Genomic DNA, 23,201 nt, shown 5'->3' with positions numbered 1-23,201 from the left:
TGCAAACATTTCTAAAAACCTGTTTTCGCTTTGTCATTATGGGGTATTGTGTGTAGATTGATGAGGAAAAACATGTATTCAATTCATTTTAGAATAAGGCTGTAACGAAACAAAATGTGGAAAAAGGGAAGGGGTCTGAATACTTTCCGAATGCACCGTAACTGCACTTGTGTTGACGGATGTGTAATTGTATCTGTTGCTTTTGAATTGCATTTGTTCTAATGTGTAATTGTAAATGTATGGTGTTGTATTGAGACTGACCATGTTGATTTACTGTTCCTAGGGCACCCTTGTAAATGAGACCCTGATCTCAATGGGTTTCCCCTGGTTAAATAAAGAAAGAAAATGAAAAGTAAAATCTTTAAAAAACATAATCTAGTGGTGTTGCCTATTATTTTCCTTCCCTTTCCCTTCCTAGTGTTTTCCACGGTAGATACTTGGAGGGGTCTCTCTGCCGCCATCTTAGTTTCTGATAATGACAAGCGGAATAACCTGGGTCCATTAATACTGGTTATGGTCGCCTACACCACACTGTTTCTACCATATACAGTATCTGCATGTTAGTCGACCAACATAGTCAAAACAGAGACTTCATGATCACCATTATAATGAGAAGAATGCGTCGGTCACATCTGAGCTGCCTTGTTGACCGCCTCCTGTATATTTCATGAGGAGTGATGCTCTGGTTATATTCCCATGTGGGAAGCTGCTAGCTAGACTAAGAGACTGGAAGAGAGCCACAACTTCTCATTCCGCCCCTACTACTGTCCACACTGTGTCTGACACTGTCCTCATCATGTCTAATGTCCCCATTATGTCTGACACTGTCCTCATCATGTCTAATGTCCTCGTCATGTTTAATGTCCTCATCATGTCTGACACTGTCCTCATCATGTCTACTGTCCCCATAATGTCTTACACTGACCAAACTATGTCTGGTACCGTCTCAACTAGGTATGATGTCCCCAATATGTCCAACACTGTGTCTGACAATGTCTCTGTGTCTAATACTGTCCCCACTTTGTCTGTCACGTCTAACCAACACCTAGTCCTGTAGCTGACGTTGTGTACTTAATCTGAGACCTGGGGACAACATGTAAACACCACCTGTAGATGCACGGCCAGGCTATGTCCCACCCCGGCCAGGCTAGAATTGACTTCTCCTGCTATCTGAGTTGATGTTTGTGTTTGAAAATTATAGATGAATGTAAAGAACTGTGGAGGAGATTGTGATTGTATATTTCCATATGTATATATTTTGTTTTGTTAGACGAGAAAGGCAAAACAAAGTATTGAATGTCACTTTTGTAGGGGAGGTGGGAGAGACTTACGTGACTCATGCTCCTCTAAAGAACACAGCCCTGGAGAAGTCTGCGATGGACTCAACTAAAGGAAGAGAAGAGGGAGAGAGAGAGGGGGAGGAGAGAGAGGGGGAGGAGAGAGAGAGAGAGGGGGGGGAGGAGAGAGAGAGAGATGTAGGAGGTAGAAGTGGTGGAAAAACATAAGAGGAAAATGGTAAAAGAGGAAGAAGTGTAAAACTAGATGAGATCAATTATTTATCATGAGAACTGTCTAAAAACAAAACAAACGTTCTCATCCAGGTCTGTTAACCTTAGTAAAGGGTTGGGCTCAATTCCATCTTCATTTTCTGTGAGGATTTTTCAACTTCTGAAATGAGTTTCTAATCACTTCCTGAAGTGACTGGATTGAAAAACGGATTGACCAGTCAATTCAGGACATTGAACCAATCGCTGAGCGAGTCAGGGGAGGCGTACCAATCTAAAGATGATCCTGGCTGCCAGACGGACAGAGTCAGTGGGGATTCTGGGATGGAGGCTGCGGAGACATTTACACTCCCTCTTATGGTCCGACCATGCCTGTTTCTGGAGAGAAAACACATCATTTAAAAAAAGATATTCTATTCGTGTTCATATAGGTAGAAAAGATATAGGAATAGGACCAGTACAAACTGAAAAGGCGTCGAGAGATTTGGAAAGAACTGAAGGGAATGAACTCTTGAAAGTTAAGGCAACGTGAAGTGGAAGAGAGGGGGGGGAATGTACACACTTTACAAACACACACAGGCAGATGTGCATGAGTGTGTGCGTGTGAGTGTGTGTGGCTGTGTGCGTGCATGCGTGTGCGAGTGAGTGGGTTGGGAAGTCAGGGGCGTTTGTTAGCGGGAAATCAGAGGTGAATGGTGACATTTCATATCAGAGAGGAGTGGAGGAGGCTACACTAGGGTTAGGGGTTACCCTATCAGAATAAGGTTACAGTTGGGGGGGGATAAAAAGCAGAAGTCAAATTTCGGTAGGACCTCGTGTGCAATTGACCAATAAAGTGACCTTAAATGTAAAGGTTCGCGTCGATGTGAAAGAAAGATGGCTAAAAGGTGAATATACAGTGTTGGCTTGAGATCTGTGCAGGTCAAATTCTAATTTACACAGAAGCAGTGTTTGCACTAAACAAGACTTCTGTTGATTTCTATTTTGGTGCAACAGGGGCTGGATGTTGCTTTGCACCACGCCTGGAAATAATCTAGGGGAAACACTGCACAGAAGGACGAGGTAGAGGAGCACACATACACATTTGTCACAAACACACACCTGTTGTGTAATGGAAACCAGTTTATATGGGGAGCAGCAGTGGGCAGCATTGTGTCATTCATTTCATTAGGTGACATCATGTGCTGATGTAGGAATTGGGTCAGTCTCAGATGTTACAACACACACACACATCCCTAGGTCTATTGTTCCCCTACAATAGGGGAATAGGGTTATTTCTTTCACATCCATCGTCCCTTTCTTTAGGTACTTGAATGAGTGGAAACAGCATATGAGAGAACTTCTGGTTGGGCTGCTTACCTGGCAGGTGACGTCACAATACCACGCTACCTTACACTGAGAACATCTCAGGAGGGTTTCACGCCTAAAGAGACAGAGAGCGAGAGACAGAGAGCGAGAGACAGAGAGCGAGAGACAGAGACAGAGACGGAGACGGAGAGGGAGAGGGAGAGGAGGGAGAGAGAGACCGAGAGAGAGAGAAACAACATTAACTCACAGTTGATTTGGGTAGTTTTTCCTCTGAGGCAGTGCCCCACATACAGTGCCTTCAGAAAGTATTTGTCACACCCCTTGACTTTTTCCACATTTTGTTGGGGGTACAGCCTGAATTTAAATTGAGATTTGTCGTCACTGGCATACAACATAATGTCAAAGTGGAATTGTTTGACATTTTTACAAATTCATAAAAAATTAAAAGCTTAAGTAACTATGCAAATGTACACTCATGAACTTATTGAGGCTTGACATAACAAATGGGTGGAATACTATTGACTCAAGACGTCAATAGTACTAAACCCCTTTGTTATGGCAAGCCTAAATAATGCCTTGCAAAGGCGACCTATTGAATATCTATACACCCAGTCACTACAAAGATAAAGGCGTCCTTCCTAACTCAGTTGCCAGAGAGGAAGGAAACCACTCAAGGATTTCACCACGATGTCAATGGTGATTTTAAAACGGATTGCGTTTAATGGCTGTGATAAGAGATAACTGAGGACGGATCAACAACATTGTAGTTACTCCACAATACTAACCTAAATGACAGAGTGAAAAGAAGGAAGCCTGTACAGAATAAAAAAATATTCCAAAACATGCATCCTGTTTGCAACAAGGCACAAAAGTAATACTGCAAAAAATGTGGCAAAGCAATTCACTTTTTGTTCTGAATACAAAGTGTTATGTTTGGGGGGAAATCCAATACATTACTGAGTACTAGAGGTCGACCGATTAATCGGAATGGCCGATTACATAGGGCCGATTTCAAGTTTTCATAACAATCGGAAATCGGTATTGTTGGACACCGATTTGGCCTATTTAAAAAAGAAAAATTCTAACACCTTCATTTAACTAGGCAAGTCAGTTAAGAACACATTCTTATTTTCAATGACAGCCTAGGAACGGTGGGTTAACTGCCTTGTTCAGGGGCAGAACGACAGATTTTTACCTTGTTAGCTCTGGGATTTAATCTTGCAACCTTACAGTTAACTAGTCCAACGCTCTAACCACCTGATTACATTGCACTCCACGAGGAGACTGCCTGTTACGCGAATGCAGTAAGAAGCCAGGGTAAGTTGCTAGCTAGCATTAAACTTATCTTATAAAAAACAATCAATCAATCAATCATAATCACTAGTTAACTACACATGTTTGATGATATTACTAGTTTATCTAGAGTGTCCTGCGTTGCATATAATCGATGCGGTGCGCATTCGCGGAAAAAGGACTGTCGTTGCTCCAACATGTTCCTAACCATAAACATCAATGCCTTTCTTAAAATCAATACACAGAAGTATATATTTTTAAACCTGCATATTTAGCTAAAAGAAATCCAGGTTAGCAGGCAATATTAACCAGGGGAAATTGTGTCAGTTCTCTTGCGTTCATTGCACGCAGAGTCAGGGTATATGCGATAATAATAAACATTTTGTTTTCGAAATGATAGTTTCCGGATTCAACCATATTAATGACAAAAGGCTCGTATTTCTGTGTGTTATTATGGTATAATTAAGTCTATGATTTGATATTTGATAGAGCAGTCTGCCTACCATCGCTCAGTCAGCAGCAGGCTCGTAAGCATTCATTCAAAAAGCACTTTCGTGCGTTTTGCCAGCAGCTCTTCACTGTGCTTCAAGCATTGCGCTGTTTATGACTTCAAGCCTATCAACTCCCGAGATTAGGCTGGTGTAACCGATGTGAAAAGGCTAGCTAGTTAGCGGGGTGCACGCTAATAGCGTTTCAAACGTCACTCGCTCTGAGACTTGGAGTAGTTGTTGAATATTGAAGTCTCATGTTAAAACGAACCACCAGCTTTCATATGTTCTCATGTTCTGAGCAAGGAACTTAAACGTTAGCTTTTTTACATGGCACATATTGCATTTTTACTTTCTTCAACACTTTGTTTTTGCATTATTTAAACCGAATTGAACATGTTTCATTATTTATTTGAGGCTAAATTGATTTTTATTGATGTATTATATTAAGTTAAAATAAGTGTTCATTCAGTATTGTTGTAATTGTCATTATTACAAATACATTTTTTAAATAGCGGCCGATTAATCGGTATCGGCTTTTTTTGGTCCTCCAATAATCGTTATCGGTGTTGAAAAATCATAAAATCGGTCGACCTCTACTGAATACCTCCATATGTTCAAGCATAGTGGTGGCTGCATCATGTTATGTGTATGCTTGTAATCGTTGGGGAGTTTTTCAGGATAAAAACAAACAAAAAAATAAACGGAATGGAGCTAAGCACAGGAAAAATCCTGGAGGAAAACCTGGTTCAGTCTGCTTTCCACCAAACACTGGGAAATGAATTCACCCTTCAGCTGGACAATAACCTAAAACATAAAGCCAAATCAACACTGGAGTTGCTTACCAAGAAGAGGGTGAATGTTCCTGAGTGGCCGAGTTACAGTTTTCAATTTAATCTGTTTGAAAATCTATGGCAATATCTGAAAGTGGTTGTCTGGCTATGATCAACAAGCTTGAAGAATTTTGAAAAAGAATAATGGGTAAATCCAGGGGTGGAATCAAGAAATATTAGTGTTGTATTTTTCATATTTTTTTTTACAAATGTTAGAATTTTTCTTCAACTTTGACAAGAGCATTTTCTTTAGATTGATTAATTGTCAACAATTTTCATTCCAATTTGTAAAACAAAAAAAAGTGGAAAAAGTCAAGGGGTGTGAATACTTTCTGAAGGCACTGTATCTCAGACACCCAGATCATGAAATATGGAGTCTTCAAACTAAAAATATGTGCCGTTGGGGGGAACTCGAGGACCGGAGTTGGGAAACACTGCCCTAAATGACACCCTATAACCTAGTCCTAGATAATACACTACTTTTGACCTGGGACACATACTGTAGGGTTAGGGGTGGCAAGTGGCCACAGTAGTGCACCAAAGGGAATAGGGTAGCATTTGAGACACAGGTTTTGTTTCTGAACCTGAAGAGGATCCACTGAAACCAGTCACTGTTGTACAGTATGCCCCAAGACATCATTTGAATGGCATGACTAACCACACTTTCATCAGCAGTATGTATCAAGCAGTATGTGTATGTGTATATATATATATATATATATATATATATATATATATATATATGTGTGTGTGTGTGTGTGTGTGTGTGTGTGTGTGTGTGTGTGCGTGTGTAATTACCATATTTCTTCAAATCTCAGTCTCCTGAACTGTGTGCGCACTATGTCTGACAATGAGTAGACACGACCCCTGGTTATATCTGGTTAATAGCTTGCTCCAGTCAAATCAACATGACTCGCTCACTGTTCTGTGTTCAGAATTTTTACGTCTGTCTGTGACTGAGGCTTGTGTGCCTGTGTGTGTATGTGTACATGTTGTTTTATTTTCTCCCTCTGTAAAGTCATTCCAACAGAAAGCTGCAGGTCCTACAATCCAAACATATGTAATCTAATCATGAAGTACTATGAGTGGTCCTTATGATTTTGTCACTGACGCATGAGAATGTGACGTAATCTTAGCTCACATTACTAGGCTGCACGCACGCACGCACGCACGCACGCACGCACGCACGCACGCACGCACGCACGCACGCACGCAGGCAGGCAGGCACGCACACACACTGCTGGCAGTGGCCTGCTTCCTCTCAGCATGAAAGACATTGAGTGTTTCCTATCCATTCATTTGTCAGAGTGGTTAAAATACTTTGCAGTTGTTTTTGGCTCTCTGAGACGTAGCTAAAACACACTTACCCTCCCTATTCCCTAATAACCTCCTAACTCACACACACACACACACAACTATATATGGGGGTCAGAACCACTTAAAATCTTCCAACAGGCATTTCCTGGGTCTGTTTCTATAACAGGCAGAGAGATAAGGGAAGTCAGAGGAGAGAATGATGAAAAACTACAGACTTGACTGGAAAAAACATTCAATGGTCTGTGAAGGCTGAATTATGAAGTCTAGAAGAGTGATTCTTCATGAAATCAGGAACAAAAAGACATGGCATATTCATAACATTGTGGCCTTACCCAGGCCTCCTTTAAGACTCCTTATTGTTTAATCTGTAGGTGCTACAAAGCAAACATTGGTGTCATATGAAGCTTCACCACTTTCTCTGTAATATATGAGTCGTATTTTGACTTCAATAACAATTTTCTTACATTTATTTGTGCATATAAAAAAAAGATAAACATGAATATTTAAAATAGAACATTTTAGATTTTAATAACTATACAAGTAGCAGAGATCCCACTCTGGGACTTTGATCTGCCCGTAAAGAATATTATGTTCAACAAAAAATAGAAAAATACCAAAATCAAACATTTCCTATTTTTCAATCATGTTTATATTTTTCTATAAATAAATGAATGTAAAAAAAAAAAAAAAATCAAAATCAAAATACGACTCATATCACAGAGAAAGTGGTAAAGCTTTATATGAGACCAATGTTTGCTTTGTAGCACCTACAGATTAAACAATAAGGAGTCTTAAAGGAGGCCTGGGTAAGGCCACAATGTCATGAATGATTAATTATTTCTCAATTATGCTTTTAGATAGAAATTTCACAAAGAAGTCAACAATCTTTCCTACTAAGGACCATTTTAGAGATTAAATCTTGTGAAATGCCCCCAAAATCATAGCTAGGAGCTGAAACATACACCAGAGACTTATCCAGTATACTGGTCAGATACATAGTAAATACATCATAATGATAAAACCTACAGCATTCCAGTTGCATTTCAGATACAGCAGTGGGCTATCATCTCATGCCATGGCTCTGTTTATTATTCAGTTCACCCATGAAAGCTTTCCCCAACACAACTTTTACAGGACTTGAACTACTTTTATCTCTATTTATCTTGGGCAGGATATAGGCTCTGTGTAATGACATCACTCAGCGCTTTTTCCTTAACAGCTTGGACTGGACTTCCTCTGGATAAGGACCTGGCAAACACTGGGATTTATACCGTGTGTGTGTGTGTGTGCGTGCGTGCGTGCGTGCGTGCGTGCGTGCGTGCGTCCTTGACCAGTACTGCTTCTGTTCAAAGATTACCAATAACATTATCGATGTAGAATGACAGAGAAGCACAGAGACAGAGCGAGAAGCATCAGGTTAATGATATGCCGAACATGCAGATGTAGGCTAATCATTCTGCGATCCTATAGAGAGAGAGAGAGACATCTACACTAACCATGGGGTTCTCTCAACACACACACACACACACACACGAGAACAAAGATCCTTCATCTCAGTCCTGTCATTACTGGGCCTGGCTACAGGTTGTGGAATAAACCAGTGCGCACACACACAAGGAATGCGGGGATACATTTGGAACCATCAGATCAACAGTGAGTGTGAATAATCCGGCCTGCTCTACTGACCTCGTATGCTTTCACACATACATACCATGTAGACACACCGACAGACTCACACACACTATTCTGTTGATCCTAATCAGTCTGTTTTCTCTGTAAATATCAGTATTACCGTACACAGATTGACTACTGCTGTTATTGGGTTAATTCATTGGCCTGGTCCTGTTAAGACCTATTTCATTGAGTCGATTAGATCTCTGTTATGTTCTCTCTCTGCAGTTCAAGGAAAGGACTACTGTAGATATGTCCATCTTCGGGGTCTGTACCCAAAATGTGAGTCTTCTCCTCTCATCTAAATCTTTATTTTTCTTCCTTCCCCACCACATCCCATGACTTTCATCTCTCTCTCTAGGTAACTCTGTTACCAAACTGAAAAGTGAAAAATCACTGTAAAAAAAAGAAAAGCCGCTGCCTGTCCCTCTCCCTCTCCCTCTCTCGTCTGAGCTGATTTTAGTTGACTTAGCAGGTGATGACGTTCTGCTTGAGAGAGTCCGTATCCTGGCACCTAATCAATATTCATGACTATGTTAAAGTGAGTTTATTAAGAAATGTTGACAAGCAATATAGAATTAAAGTACCTTTCTCTCTCTCGCGCTCTCTCTCTCTCTTTCTCTCTCAATCTCTCATCAGATGGAATACTGGTACTGTACATGATGAATGAAGATGGAAGTGTGCTTTGATGGAAGTGTGTGCATGGTAATTCATTTCCTCAGCTGTATAGCGATGGTTCAGTGTTAGCTAGTAATTAGCGGGGCCCTTTCCACGGGCTGCCCGTCGTGCCTGACTGATTTTCTCATTTCCAGGCCTCTGATCTGACAAGTCTGTGTGTGCATTTGTGTGCGTGCGCAAGGTTTAAGATGGTATACAGCAGGTTGTAACGCCTGGAGCATTCTAATGTAAGCTGCTGTGTGACCAAAGCCCACATTTGATCTTCTGACCAGGTTTACGACAGGATAGAGGAGGCCGTCCTGGGAAAAGAGACGCTTTGGACGCAAGGCTTGAGCGATGTACAGTTTATATCGTTTACCGGGGTATTGTGAAATACCGATAGATGAAGACTCGGAGGCTGCAGGGGTGCATGCTACACCACTGCTTATAAGTTAAATCTAAGATGTGTCAAATAAATTGTATCCAGCTCAGGGTTCCAGCTATGGTTTGGTTTGCTAACTTGCTATTTAAAAAGTGTCTACATGTCCAGATCAAGCTTCTTGGTTACAGCAGAGACATTCAATCCCCTCCTGGATCAACATCCCGGTTGCCTAAATTGTTTTGTGTATAAAAAAAATATAAAAAAACGTTTTTTTTTCTTCTTTTCAAATAGGGCCCCTTGTGTGCACTTCCGGTAATACCGTATACCACGGTATGGTACAGAAACGGTATGATGGTATGAAAATGTGGACAACGACCAACCCTACTCGATGCACAATTGATTATTATTAAGGCCACAACAAATAATGTACTGTCAATCCTTCTATACCACGAAAACTCTAGGTTCGATGGCGACCGAAGATAAACTTTTCAAACACAGTGAAACAGGTACTTGGCTAAATACACGTTTTCGTTTTCCATTTCGCTGTAGTGGACAAGACCGTGGTGTCCGAGTGATAATGTCACTATGATGCTAATCAAGATTCGACTAGATTCTATCCGCTACAGCTGTACTGGTCAATAAAAAAATCACAAATGACCTATTTGAACGTCTCAAACTTTACCACGGCATCAATGACACACACACCTACTTACTAAGGCTGACCCCATTTGTCGATTGTTTGGTTGACCAAGATCTTTTAAAATCGAGTAATCACAAATATACACTACCGTTCAAAAGTTATGGGGTCACTTAGAAATGTCCTTGTTTTCCATGAAAACATACATGAAATGAGTTGCAATATGAATAGGAAATATAGTTAAGACATTGACAAAGTTATAAATAATGATTTTTTTTGTCCTTGTTTTCCATGAAAACATACATGAAATTAGTTGAAATATAGTTAAGACATTGACAAGGTTATAAATAATGATTTTTATTTGAAATAATAATTGTGTCCTTTGCTTTCGTCAAAGAATCCTCCATTTGCAGCAATTACAGCATTGCAGACCTTTGGCATTCTAGTTGTCAATTTGTTGAGGTAATCTGAAGAGATTTCACCCCATGCTTCCTGAAGCACCTCCCACAAGTTGGATTGGCTTGATGGGCACTTCTTACGTACCATACGGTCAAGCTGCTCCCACAACAGCTCAATAGGGTTGAGATCCGGTGACTGTGCTGGTCACTCCATTATAGACAGAATACCAGCTGTCTGCTTCTTCCCTAAATACACTGCTCAAAAAAATAAAGGGAACACTTAAACAACACAATGTAACTCCAAGTCAATCACACTTCTGTGAAATCAAACTGTCCACTTAGGAAGCAACACTGATTGACAATACATTTCACATGCTGTTGTGCAAATGGAATAGACAACAAGTGGAAATTATAGGCAATTAGCAAGACACCCCCAATAAAGGAGTGGTTCTGCAGGTGGTGACCACAGACCACTTCTCAGTTCCTATGCTTCCTGGCTGATGTTTTGGTCACTTTTGAATGCTGGCGGTGCTTTCACTCTAGTAGTAGCATGAGACGGAGTCTACAACCCACACAAGTGGCTCAGGAAGTGCAGCTCATCCAGGATGGCACATCAATGCGAGCTGTGGCAAGAAGGTTTGCTGTGTCTGTCAGCGTAGTGTCCAGAGCATGGAGGCGCTACCAGGAGACAGGCCAGTACATCAGGAGACGTGGAGGAGGCCGTAGGAGGGCAACAACCCAGCAGCAGGACCGCTACCTCCGCCTTTGTGCAAGGAGGAGCAGGAGGAGCACTGCCAGAGCCCTGCAAAATGACCTCCAGCAGGCCACAAATGTGCATGTGTGTGGCATTTCTTTGGGGGGCCGCACAGCCCTCCATGTGCTCGCCAGAGGTAGCCTGACTGCCATTAGGTACCGAGATGAGATCCTCAGACCCCTTGTGAGACCATATGCTGGTGCGGTTGGCCCTGGGTTCCTCCTAATGCAAAACAATGCTAGACCTCATGTGGCTGGAGTGTGTCAGCAGTTCCTGCAAGAGGAAGGCATTGATGCTATGGACTGGCCCGCCCGTTCCCCAGACCTGAATCCAATTGAGCACATCTGGGACATCATGTCTCGCTCCATCCACCAACGCCACGTTGCACCACAGACTGTCCAGGAGTTGGCGGATGCTTTAGTCCAGGTCTGGGAGGAGATCCCTCAGGAGACCATCCGCCACCTCATCAGGAGCATGCCCAGGCGTTGTAGGGAGGTCATACAGGCACGTGGAGGCCACACACACTACCGAGCCTCATTTTGACTTGTTTTAAGGACATTACATCAAAGTTGGATCAGCCTGTAGTGTGGTTTTCCACTTTAATTTTGAGTGTGACTCCAAATCCAGACCTCCATGGGTTGATAAATTTGATTTCCATTGATCATTTGTGTGATTTTGTTGTCAGCACATTCAACTATGTAAAGAAAAAAGTATTTAATAAGAATATTTCATTCATTCAGATCTAGGATGTGTTATTTTAGTGTTCCCTTTATTTTTTGGAGCAGTGTAGTTCTTGCGTAGTTTGGAGTTGTGCTTTGGGTCATTGTTCTGTTGTAGGAGGAAATTGGCTCCAATTAAGCGTCGTCCACAGGGTATGGCATCGCGTTGCAAAATGGAGTGATAGCCTTCCTTCTTCAAGATCCCTTTTACCCTGTACAAATCTCCCACTTTACCACCACCAGACCATCACATTGCATCCACAATGCTTCACAGATGGCGTCAAGCACTCCTCCAGCATCTTTTAATTTTTTCTGCGTCTCACGAATGTTCTTCTTTGTGATCCGAACACCTCAAACTTAGATTTGTCTGTCCATAACACTTTATTTCCAATCTTCCTCTGTCCAGTGTCTGTGTTCTTTTGCCCATCTTAATCTTTTCTTTTTATTGGCCAGTCTGAGATATGGCTTTTTCTTTGCAACTCTGCCTAGAAGGCCAGCATCCCGGAGTCACCTTTTCACTGTTGACATTGAGACTGGTGTTTTGCGGGTACTATTTAATGAAGCTGCCAGTTGAGGACTTGTGAGGCATCTGTTTCTCAAACTAGACACTCTAATGTACTTGTCCTCTTATTCATTTGTGCACCGGGCCTCCCACTCCTCTTTCTATTCTGGTTAGAGCCATTTTGCGCTGTTCTGTGAAGGGAGTAGTACACAGCGCTGTTAAAGATCTTCAGTTTCTTGGCAATTTCTCGCATGGAATAGCCTTCATTTCTCAGAACTAGAATAGACTGACGAGTTTCATAAGATAGTTCTTTGATTCTGGCCATTTTGAGCCTGTAATCGAACCCACAAATGCTGATGCTCCAGATACTCAACTAGTCAGCAGAAGGCCAGTTTTATTGCTTCTATAATCAGAACAACAGTTTTCAGCTGTTCTAACATAATTGCAAAAGGTTTTTCTAATGATCAATTAGCCTTTTAAAATGATAAACTTGGATTAGCTAACACAACGTGCCATTAGAACACAGGAGTGACACGGAACCCAAACCGGCTGCGGGCGTGCATAAATGTATTTTGTCCCCGTACACCAAACGCGATCACGACACGCAGATTAAAATATCAAAACAAACTCTGAACCAATGACATTCATTTGGGGACAGGTCAAAAAGCATTAAACATTTATGGCAATTTAGCTAGTTAGCTTGCACTTGTTAGCTAATTTGTCCTATTTAGCTAGCTTGCTGTTGCTAGCTAATTTGTCCTGGGATATAAACATTGAGTTGTTATTTTACCTGAAATGCACAAGGTCCTCTACTCCGACAATTAATCCACACACAAAACGGCCAACCGAATCGTTTCTAGTCATCTCTCCTCCTTCCAGGCTTTTTCATCTTTGAACTTATATGGTGATTGGCATCTAAACTTTCATAGTATTACTACACCGACCGGCAACACAGTTCGTCTTTCAATCACCCACGTGGGTATAACCAATGAGGAGATGGCACGTGGGTACCTGCTTCTATAAACCAATGAGGAGATGGGAAAGGCAGGACTTGCAGCGCAATCTGCGTCAGAAATAGGAATGACTTCTATTTTAGCCCTTGGCAACGCAGACGCTCGTTTACACACACGAGCAGTGTGGGTGCAATAATTGAATAACATAGATTCCTACATTTATTTTGCAACGCTCGAGCACGCGATGCGAACGGTGTGGTCAGCCTGTGACGGTTGCTGATAATGGGCCTCTGTATGCCTACGTTGATATTCCATTTTTTTTAAATCAGCCATTTCCAGCTACAATAGTCATTTACAACATTAACATCTACACTGTATTTCTGATCAATTTGATGTTATTTTAATGGACAAAAAACACTTTTTTTTTTTTTTTTTTTACTTTCTTTCAAAAACAAGGACATTTCTTAGTGACCCCAAACTTTTGAACGGTAGTGTATTTTTAGGCACATGAGACACCTGTCTGATTCACACCTTGTAGACTATATTGATTTCTGGCTCCTATTTAGTAGTTTGTGTGTTTTCATTTTTAAATCGCAGTGCTTAAAGCACCAGACAAGCTTAGTAGCCCACATATAATTGATTTTATTCAAACATATGGAAAAATACACGTTTCAAAATTTCTAAACAATCAATGGGTCGAAAGAACCGACAACTCTCCGTCAGCCAAGATTATACATTTTTTTGTCGGGGAAAGCCCTACTACTTACACACACGGATCGACCCAGGCTGTAAAAGAGAGCTGTTGCGCTAAATGCTATGGAGCTGAGCTCATGGTTTCGTGTGAATGGGTGTGTTGTTTAAGATGTTTTAACTCTCTAATTTGACTCATTTAAAAGTCAAACATAATAGCATTTGTAATGGTGGTTACTAATTCTGGTGGTCTCTTCGAACAGTGTGTTTGTGTTTCGGTGTTTTCCATAAGCAATAACAGACTCATTGTCAGTCAGCTACTTTTCCACTTCATTAACTAGGCTTCTTTTCAAATAAAAGTTTCAATTCGCAAGTCAGAAAAGTCTGTATAGCCTTCTCCCGCTAGAACAAACGATAGCATCTTCTAGTGACGTATTGATAGGACAGGCGCGCTGTGGTCAGCTGCGGTCAAATTTCTTTTCACGGAGGAGGGAGAGCATGAGGAGTTTCATGTGAGTGAATTAGCACGTCCCATGTAATGTAAGTGGTAACGATGAGTTGAAATCCACTTAAATTTGTTTTGTGGCACATTCATTTAATTTTCTTTTGCGTGTTTCATAGGCCTATATAGCCAGCCACGGAGTCGGGACACATTGGCTATTTATTGTCGAACTGACTGAAAAAAAGTCTACCTGCTATATCCCTTTGCTATTCATACAACGTAGTCATACAGTCAGAGCTCCTGATAGCTCCTGATAGCCCTCCTGATAATATAGGCCTAGACATTATCCAAAACACCACACTGTATTCATACATTTGCAGTCATTTTAATTGCAAAGTCATGTCCTTCTACTCAATACCACAACTCATTTTACCAATCTGAGAGGTGAAGTTGTTAAAGTATTCAATAACTTAGCTATGTATTTCGGATTTAATGAAGGCATTAGATTTTACCTGGAGGGAGACGGAGAGAGAGAGAGAAAAGAGGATGGAGAGGAATGCTGACTAGCCTGTCAACAATCCCCCTGTTCTCATCTCGACTTTGCGTTGGAGATTTTCTGTGAACATTGCATCTTTCCCCTCTTATCTAAAGTCGGTATTTGTATGCTTCAGGACAGACTGCATACAGTCAGCTCTTTTCCTCATATCGGAGGCTTATTCATCGGTCTGCGTGCGAAGAATAATTTGCTCTAGTAAACTATTCCTGAGCGATTCCACACCTGCGTAGCCAAAATCTATATCACATTGTTCTGGCAATTATTATCAATACGGCCCAATGTTAGAAATGAGACCCACATTAAAGCAACACCTACTGGCAGAGACAACGTCTGGCCTAATCGCATGCATGCAACCAGGCCAGGTGTTGTCTCTGCCAGGAGATGTTGCTGTGATTATTGTTTAATCTGGGTCTAAATTCTAACATTAGGTCATATTGATAATAATCACACAAGTAACCACTGATAACACACAGCTAAACACTCCCTTTGAACTGTCAGACATACCAATCACTATTATCATAAACACACAAACACACTTTCTCTCCTTCTATCCCCCCCTCCCTCTTCTCTCCTGTGACTGGAGGAACTGCTAATGATTTGTTTGTTTGTTGACCTGTGGCTAGTAAGACAACGCTGTGTTGAGTGTGTGTGTGTGTGTGTGTGTGTGTGTGTGTGTGTTAACTGCACCCCTAGCGATTAGCTCTCATTAAAAACAAACAGCAGAGAGAGATCAGCCAGGCAGCAATTACCTCCAGCTTTGATGTGGCTTTAATTCCTTTAAAAAACGCCCCTCTGGCTAGTTTAAATCACACACACACGCTTGCACATTTACAGACCAACATAGGCCTTTACTTAGGAAGATAAGAGTCTCAGGGGGGGTTACTGGTCACGCAAGCTGACACCATCATCACACACACACTATAACTCCACTACTACAGATCCGTTTGGGACAGTAATGGAGAACATGTAGAACAGAGGAGAGGTTGGGTGTCTGAAACAATGTGTAAAGTACTTCAGATAGGCCTAACCTAGACAATAGAAATAACTGGTACAAAACAGTCAAGGGGAGGAAGAGGAAATGGGAGAGAAAGAAGAGGGGGGAGTCAAGCAGCACTGGTGTATAGTAGGCTAGGTAGATCACTGTGTGTAGAAGCGAAGAGAGGCAGACAGGTAGTAGGTTTATCAGAGTGCATAGTGTGCGACAGAGCTTGAGCATATGGGTCATTCCACCTCAAAAAGCACAATAAAAGAGGATTTACACCCACCATCTCAGATTGTTCCGAAATTGTTTCTGTTAGTAAAAACAGATAAAATTAGCATTACAGCAACATTATTTTGTTGAAATATAATTTGATCTTTGAGAAATGAAGCTAATTGATTGCACCCAAATTGCCAATTATAAATGTATAGGATTCATATAATATAGTAACTAACATCCAATTTGGACCAAACTTTTTAAAACAATGAGTAAGACATGAGGAATCCAATGAAATAGTCAAAAGCCACACCCAAACCCCACGCCAATCCCACCCCAACAACGAGTATATAAACTCTGCAAAAACAGAAATGCCCCTTTTTCAGGACCCAGTCTTTCAAAGATAATTAGGAAAAATCCAAATAAATTCACAGATCTTCATTGTAAAGGGTTTAACCTCTCTTGGGTAGGGGGCAGTATTTTGACGTCCGGATGAAAAGCATGCCCAAGGTAAACGGCCTGTTACTCAGGCCCAGAAGCCAGGATATGCATATAATTGGTAGATTTGGATAGAACACTCTAAAGTTTCTAAAACTGTTAAAATTATGTCTGTGAGTATAACAGAACTGATATGGCATGCGAAACCCCGAGGACAAACCATCCCTCCCAAAAGTCAGCCTACCTATATTTTCAATGGCTCTCACTTTAATAAGTCCTCCCAGATTGCAGTTCCTAGGGCTTCCACTAGATGTCAACAGTCTTTAGAATTTTTTTTTTTGACAATTTCTTTGGGTTCCTCAGGTCTTACTCATGGTTAGAAAAAAAAGTTTGGTCCAAATCGGATGTTAGGTACCATATTTATTGAATATTATATGAATCCTAGAAATTAAAATGGCAAATTTGGGTGCAATCAAGCTTATATTTCACCAAAAATAATGTTGCAGTAATGCTAATCTAAGTTGTTTCTAACTACAGAAATGATTTCAAAACAAATCAGATTGTGGGTCTTACGGCTGAAATTACATGGAACGACTCATATTCAATGACAGACACACGGCTGAAGTACACCCCTGCTGCCACACACACACTCCGCCGCCAACACCAATCACATTACTGAACAGACTTTCAGCGCATTACTACGAATTCATCAAATCAAAGGTTATTGGTCGCGTACAGTTTTGCAGAAGTAATCGCAGGTGCAGGGAAATGCTTATGTTCCTAGCTGTGCCGTGATACAGCACAGATACCTTTTCCTTCCTAGAATTCACACCCACGTCCGCCCGCTTACCGAGAGAAGGTACGCATCTCAGTGACAATGTCCTACTTGTCTAAATTGAATATGAGATCTGTCAACATAAAGCTCTTAACAAAAGGCCAGAGATGTCCAATAAAATATGACTGAACCAAACACGTAGGCAGGAGAATATTTAAATGAAAATACCTGTAGACTTTTCTACACTAAAGGGGGAATGGATATTAATCATTGGGTTTCCTGTTTATCTCTATGCCATCTGGACACACACACACACTCTCTCTCTCTCTTTTGGACTAGCAGTATCTAATAGATGGAGCAGACAGAATGGGGGTGGGGGTGATGATGACATGATGAGCAGAGGGGTCAGGGGTTGGCTTAGACAAGCTTTTGTTTTGGTTCTCAAACATTTCCGCCTGCATTCCGTTGTGGATGTGCGCATAATAACCACTTTGTTCTCAGGTCAGTGGCTCATCATTCCGGACACACACACACTTGCTGTGAATGTGTGATGTGTGTGTGTGATGTGTGTGTAACTGAATGCTGTGGTAAAGTCATTTCTTGAAGTGATGAGTGTTCAGTGTTAAGCAGCTAAAAACATTAAAGACCACAAACATGTCAACAACACACACATAGGGGCGCCTGAGCAATGTTGCAAATGGAGAAGCTGCATCCCCACTTACAAAATAGGGGTGCTGCAAAGTATCATGATCCATTGTATAATTTGTCCTTTTTAATGATTATATGCCCATTTTATATAGTACCAGTCAAAAGTTTGGAAACACCTACTCATTCCAGGGTTTCTCTTTATTTTTACTATTTTCTACATTGTAGAATAATAGTGAAGACATCAAAACTATGAAATAACACATATGGAATCATGTAGTAACCAAAAGTGTTAAACAAATCAAAATATATTTGAGATTCTTCAAATAGCCACCGTTTGCCTTGATGACAGCTTTGCTCACTCTTGGCATTCTCTCAACCAGCTTCACCTATACAAGCATTTCGCTACATCCACAATAACATCTGTTAAACACATGTATGTGACAAATAAAATTTGATTTGACATGGAATGCTTTTCCAACAGTCTTGAAGGAGTTCCCACATATGCTGAGCACTTGTTGGCTGCTTTTCCTTCACTCCGCGGTCCAACTCATCCCAAACCATCTCAATTGGGTTAAGGTCGGGTGATTGTGGAGGCCAGGTCATCTGATGCAACACTCCATCACTCTCCTTCTTGGTCAAATAGCCTGGAGGTGTGTTGGGTCATTGTCCTGTTGAAAAATAAATGATAGTCCCACTAAGCCCAAACCAGATGGGATGGCGTATCGCTGCAGAATGCTGTGGTAGCCATGCTGGTTAAGTGTGCCTTGAATTCTAAATAAATCACTGACATTGTCACCAGCAAAGCACCCCCACACCACCTCCTCCATGCTTCACGGTGGGAACCACACATGCGGAGATCATCCGTTCACCTACTCTGCGTCTTACAAAGACACGGCGGTTGGAACCAAAAATCTCAAATTTGATCTCATCAGACCAAAGGACTGATTTCCACCGGTCTAATGTCCACTGCTCGTGTTTCTTGGCCCAAGCAAGTCTCTTCTTATTGGTGTCCTTTGGTAGTGGTTTCTTTGCAGCAATTCGACCATGAAGGCTTGATTCACGCAGTCTCCTCTGACCAGTTGATGTTGAGATGTGTCGGTTACTTGAACTCTGAAGCATTTATTTAGGCTGCAATTTCTGAGGCTGGTAATGCTAATGAACTTATCCTCTGCAGCAGAGGTAACTCTGGGTCTTCCTTTCCTGTGGTGGTCCTCGTGAAAGCCAGTTTCATCATAGCCCTTGATGGTTTTTGCGACTGCGCTTAAAGAAACTTTCAAAGGTCTTGAAATTTTCCAGATTGACTGACCTTCATGTCTTAACGTAATGATGGACTGTTGTTTCTATTTATTCTTGCCATAATATGGACTTGTTTTTTACCAAATAGGGCTATCTTCTGTATACCACCCCTACAGTACCTTGTCACAACACAACTGATTGGCTCAAACGCATTAAGGAAAGAAATTCCAGAAATTAACAAGGCACACCTATTCATTGAAATGCATTCCAGGTGACTACCTCATGAAGCTGGTTGAGAGAATGCCAAGAGTGTGCAAAGCTGTCATCAAGGCAAAGGGTGGCTACTTTGAAGAATCTCAAATATATTTTGATATCTTCACTATTATTCTACAATGTAGAAAATAGTTGTTTTTTAAATCAAAACCCTGGAATGAGTTTGTCTCCAAACTTTTGACTGGTACATTTTACAACCCCTCCTCCGTAACCTCAAGATAAAGGATTTTGCCCACTGGAAAGTTTTGCTTCTCTCCTGTGCACCACAGTTTTAGTTCCGAGCAGTTAGAAGGACATAGTTGCACCACTGATGTATAAATGAAAAGGCACCTGCAAAATAAAATGTTTTATCTATTTTGTTGTGCTGTTAAAATGTGCATCTTTATTTCTTGTCCGATGTCAGGGAGTCATTTCACTTTTCCTTTAAAAAACCATGTTGATGTTAGTTATTAATTACACTTTGGATGGTGTATCAATACACCCAGTCACTACAAAAATACAGGCTTCCTAACTCAGTTGCCGGAGAGGATGGAAACAACTCAGGGATTTAACCATGAGGCCAATGGTGACTTTAAAACAGTTACAGAGTTTAATGGCTGTGATAGGAGAAAACTGAGGATGGATCAACCACATTGTAGTTACTCCACAATACTAACCTAAATGACAGAGTGAAAAGGAAGCCTGTACAGAATATAAATATTCCAAAACAGGCATCCTGTTTGCAACAAGGCAAAGAAAATGGCAAGAAAATGAACTTTTTGTCCTGAATAGAAAGCATTATGTTTGGGGCAAAACCACCACAACACATTACTGAGTACCACTCTTCAGCGTGATGGTGATGGTGGCTACATCATGTTATGGGTATGCTTGTCATCGGCAAGGACTAGGAAGTTTATTAGGATAAAATTAAACAGAACCGGCAAAATCCTTGAAGAAAACTTGGTTCAGTCTTCTTTCCAACAGACACTGGGAGACAAATTCACCTTTCAGCAGGACAGTAACCTAAAACACAAAGCCAAATATACACTGGAGCTGCTTACCAAGATGACATTGAATGTTCCTGAGTGGCCTTGTACAGATTTTACTTAAATTGGCTTGAAAATATATGACAAGACCTGAAAGTGGTTGTCTGGCAATGATCAACAACCAATTTGACAGCGCTTGAAGAATAATTTGCAAATATTATACAATCCAGGTGTGCAAAGCTCTTAGAGACTTACCAAGAAAGACTCACAGCTGTAATCACTGCCAAATGTGATTCTAACATGTTTGACTCAGGGGGTTGAATAATTATCTAATTAAGATATATTAGTGTTTAATTTCCCATTAATAAAAAAAACAATTGGAATTGTTCTTCCACTTTGACAGAGTATTGTGTAGATCGTTCACAAAAAATATCAAATCTATTTTAATCCCACTTTGTAACAACAAAATGTGGAAAAAGTCAAGGGGTGTGAATACTTTGAAGGCACTGTATATGAGGATTCAGGCCTAGGATTGATATGCAAACATTGCAATTGGCAAAGTACCCAGTTGCCCAATGTCTGTATTAAAAATATATAATTTACATGTGGGTTCTTAGTGAAGATCTTTATGGAACTGAACAGTATGCTCTCTGAGATGAGTGAAACTAGCCCCTTATCATACATTATTAACTCGATCACCTGTAAATCTCATAGCCTACTGTTACAATAGATTCCGATACAAAGATTGTCTAGAGCTGAAGAAAATGGAAAGCAACACTGCCATCTAGCGTCCAGTTTGAGTACATCAGCAAAGCTCACGTCAGCCCAGTGGTAGTGTATCAACGTTTTTGTACTGTTGACTGTTGTAGTTGATTCTACACTCCGTTTCGTTGGAAAATAATAAGAGCCGTTTACGGCTGTTTTGGTGAGCTATAGAAAGGCATTTAGCTAGCTATCTATATAGCAGTATCTGATAACCCGACCAACAAGGGTCCAGAACGCAATAACGCCGAAGTTGTACGTATGCACGGGTAGAGGGTCGGTTTACCCTCCCCAAATCCTATTGGGTAAAACGCAAAAACTTACTTTAGATAAGTGTCTAGTCAGAACGAAATGGTCAACAGCTCTTACCGTGAGAAGCAGCTGTGACAGAAGTCTTTGGCGCATGTGTTGGACACGCAGTATGCTAGAGGTTCCGCCGTATACAGGAGTTCACCTGCGTGTATTTCGTGTGTTGCTCGTAGACCATTCCCTTTCCCTGCAGAGGCAAAACGTTCTAACTTTGACGCCATCCCGATCTCGCAAGCATGTGGAACTGGGAAAATTGTTTACATCCGCAAATGGCCGTCAGACCAAAGATGGTGGATAAATGAAGATGTCTTACTCATGCCGTTTACCATTGAAAAATTGTCATAGTTCCGGTCTGCTTAGAAGCTGGGTGTTTTCGCCTTAGTTTGACTGTAAATGAACAAAATATATTATATATATACATATTCATACATACACACATTTCTCGTATCACTTTCACCAAACTGAGAACACCAATAATTGCGAAATCAAATATTAACTTGGTTTCGCCTAAAACGTGTATTGTCTGCGCAATTGCGGCGCAGCTCTTCAAGGCTGCCTCTAGTGGCTGTCCCCTAAAAGAGTGTCGTTCAGAAGTGTTTTGTATCTGGGTTTATCAGACTATTGTGAATGATTAACAACTTACAAACGTGATAACAACGTAACAGCTGTATGACTAGCTTAATGGAACTTTATAACCGCAGACCAGTCCCCACAATAAGGTTTATTATCATCAGAGAGAAACAGGTGTTTAAAAGTACCCACCACACAGTAATCCCTCCAGACTGTAAAGACAGATCTAAACCACGATGACAAACATGAAAAAATGAATCTACGATACCCACATCAAGCCAAAACTAGAGAAAAAACAGAAAAAGACATGCACGTAAAGATTAGATTTGATCATTTGTTTTCTCTCCCCCTACATTGTGCAGATATGATATAAATACTTCAGATTCCAAAAGTAAGATAGTCATCTGAACCAGCCAGAGGACGAGTGAAAATAAAAATTAAAAAAACAAGGCTGCATCTCAATAGTCTACAGTGGCTTCCTGTCTGCACACCTCTGAAAGTACAAGAGACTAAAGTGAATCTCCTGGCATTCTTCCAAGCTAATTAATGTATATACAGTTTATTGTGCATTTTACAACAGATCTGAATATGATTATATTTTGCTGTTGGTTTCACCGGTCTTGTGTTTTCAGATCAGAGTAGACGAGGAGAGGGAGGAGAGTAGAGGAGGAGAGGAAGGAGAGTAGATGAGAAGAGGGAGGAGAGGAAGGAGAGTAGACGAGGAGAGGAAGCTACTTGACAGTTGGGATGTAGCCTGAGAGTCACTGCCCAGCCTGCGTCATCAAATGATCCACATCTACAGAACTTTTCATAACGAAACTAAGACACACTGACTTTGTGCATTTCCACCAACTGTTACAAAAAAAATGTAACAGCTCATTGATTAAATAGACTAGAAGTCCGAAAAAAAAAAGCACAAATAAAA

General features: G+C 41.0%; 1 protein-coding gene across 1 annotated transcript in view; it reads right to left on the bottom strand.

The window, feature by feature from the left end:
* The window catches only part of smyd3 (SET and MYND domain containing 3), a 180,733-nt gene extending 158,614 nt beyond the window's left edge, over positions 1 to 22,119 (bottom strand). Inside the window, exons 1-4 of the mRNA XM_038967765.1 lie at positions 21,767 to 22,119; positions 2,865 to 2,928; positions 1,776 to 1,883; positions 1,332 to 1,386 (exon numbers count right to left, since the gene is read on the bottom strand). Coding sequence (XP_038823693.1) covers positions 1,332 to 1,386; positions 1,776 to 1,883; positions 2,865 to 2,928; positions 21,767 to 21,927 — 388 coding nt within the window. The 5' untranslated portion in view covers positions 21,928 to 22,119. The remainder of the gene's footprint in view (positions 1 to 1,331; positions 1,387 to 1,775; positions 1,884 to 2,864; positions 2,929 to 21,766) is intronic.
* Between the last annotated feature and the right edge of the window lie 1,082 nt (positions 22,120 to 23,201).

The sequence above is a fragment of the Salvelinus namaycush genome, chromosome 28 (genome assembly GCF_016432855.1).
Source record: "Salvelinus namaycush isolate Seneca chromosome 28, SaNama_1.0, whole genome shotgun sequence".
In the NCBI taxonomy this organism is placed as follows: domain Eukaryota; kingdom Metazoa; phylum Chordata; class Actinopteri; order Salmoniformes; family Salmonidae; genus Salvelinus; species Salvelinus namaycush.
The sequence above is the reverse complement of the archived record's forward strand: the minus strand, read 5'-3'. Positions and strand labels throughout refer to the sequence as shown.